Source organism: Heteronotia binoei, chromosome 5, assembly GCF_032191835.1.
Source record: "Heteronotia binoei isolate CCM8104 ecotype False Entrance Well chromosome 5, APGP_CSIRO_Hbin_v1, whole genome shotgun sequence".
Lineage (NCBI taxonomy): Eukaryota > Metazoa > Chordata > Lepidosauria > Squamata > Gekkonidae > Heteronotia > Heteronotia binoei.
This window is the reverse complement of record NC_083227.1, coordinates 23,519,023-23,520,628: the sequence shown is the minus strand read 5'-3', so window position 1 is coordinate 23,520,628 and position 1,606 is coordinate 23,519,023. Positions and strand designations below refer to the sequence as shown.

At 46.5% G+C, this 1,606-nt stretch overlaps 1 protein-coding gene across 1 annotated transcript; it reads left to right on the top strand.

Annotated features, from left to right (window-relative positions):
* The first annotated feature begins 377 nt into the window (after nt 1-377).
* On the top strand, nt 378-1,367 carry LOC132571847 (vomeronasal type-2 receptor 26-like). The gene has a single exon (XM_060238641.1). It carries the CDS (start codon nt 378-380, stop codon nt 1,365-1,367), a length of 990 nt encoding a protein of 329 aa, XP_060094624.1.
* Nucleotides 1,368-1,606: the final 239 nt, after the last annotated feature.

Here is a 1,606-nt window from a genome sequence, read left to right as displayed (position 1 = left end):
GAACAATGGTCACATTCAACAGCCAGTTTCCTTATCACTACCCTTCCAGGAAGCCCCACCAAACAATGGGCACATCCACAAACCAATTGCCCTTTCATCACACCCCCTCCAGCCTAGAAATAGCAGCTCTCCAGCAGCCCTGGCCCCACTCAATGCACAGCAGCCAAGAAGGTCAGAGCGCCTGCTCCGGCTGCAACGCCACTGAGGATGTTCTCCGCAGCTGAGAACGAAACGTCTGGAAGGAAAACTTTCTCCAGTAGAACACGGCACTTGAGCCCGAAAGATTCTACAAACCCTATAAATGTCTGTCTGTCTGCCTGCCTGCCTGCCTGTCTATCTATCTATCTGTCTAATTTCTCACCTTATGCATAGGCTTTATGGAATTTAAAGGAGTAAACATTGTTGTGGAAATGAACAAGACATACAGGATGCTGAAGTCACTCTTTTTCTTTCCAGATGCAGATCGTTGCACCAAGTGCCCAGAAGATCAGCATCCCAACCTCAACCACACTCAGTGCATTCCCAAAGATATAATTTTCCTTTCTTATGAGGAGACTTTGGGAATTATCCTCATTGTTTTGGTCCTGTTCTTCTCCATAGTCACACTTCTAATTCTAGCAATCTTCATTAAATATATTGATACTCCAATAGTTAAAGCCAACAACCGAGACCTCACCTACATTCTTCTCATCTCCCTCCTGCTTTCCTTTCTGTCCCCCCTTCTCTTCATCGGCCAGCCAAGAAGGGTGACCTGCCTTCTCCGACAAACTGCCTTCAGCACCATCTTCTCCATTGCCGTCTCTTCCGTGTTGGCTAAAACGATCACTGTGGTGGTGGCCTTCATGGCCACCAAGCCAGGAAACAGGAAGAGGAAATGGCTGGGGAAGAGTCTGGCAAACTCTATTGTCATTTTGTGTTCCATTTTTCAAATGGGCCTCTGCATCATCTGGCTGGGCACCTCTCCTCCCTTCCCAGAGTTTGACCTCCACTCCCATCATGGAGAGATGATACTGCAATGCAATGAAGGGTCTGTGGCCCTGTTTTATGGTGCCCTGGGCTACATGGGCTTCCTGGCTGCTGTCTCCTTCACAGTGGCTTTCCTGGCCAGGAAGCTTCCTGGGGCCTTCAATGAAGCCAAGCTGATCACCTTCAGCATGCTGGTCTTCTGCAGCGTGTGGGTGTCCTTTGTGCCTACCTTTCTGAGCACCAAGGGGAAATACATGGTAGCTGTGCAGATCTTCTCCATCCTGGCCTCCAGTGCTGGACTGCTGGGTTGCATCTTCATCCCCAAATGTTACATTATTTTAATACGGCCTGATCTGAATGTTAAAGATCATCTCATGATGAAAAGTCAAGATGGAATTTGATTCTCAGTACAGGGTTTTTCATTTTTGCAATTGTAATGTCTGTGTTTTTCATGAACATGCCTCACAACTGAAGTCTTTAGTATGTTACTGAATGAGCAATGCTTCCACAATGAAGAAAATTTCCTTCACATACTTCATGACAGTCACATATCATGAAGACAAAAGCTTAACACATAGCTATGGCGACAGTGAATTTCCTTAGTAGTATTTGTTGATCTCAGCCTGCTTCCCAGTTGATT

Excerpts from the sequence above, each read along its gene's own strand:
- LOC132571847 (XM_060238641.1), top strand. The coding sequence starts at position 378 with ATGGAATTTAAAGGAGTAAACATTGTTGTGGAAATGAACAAGACATAC.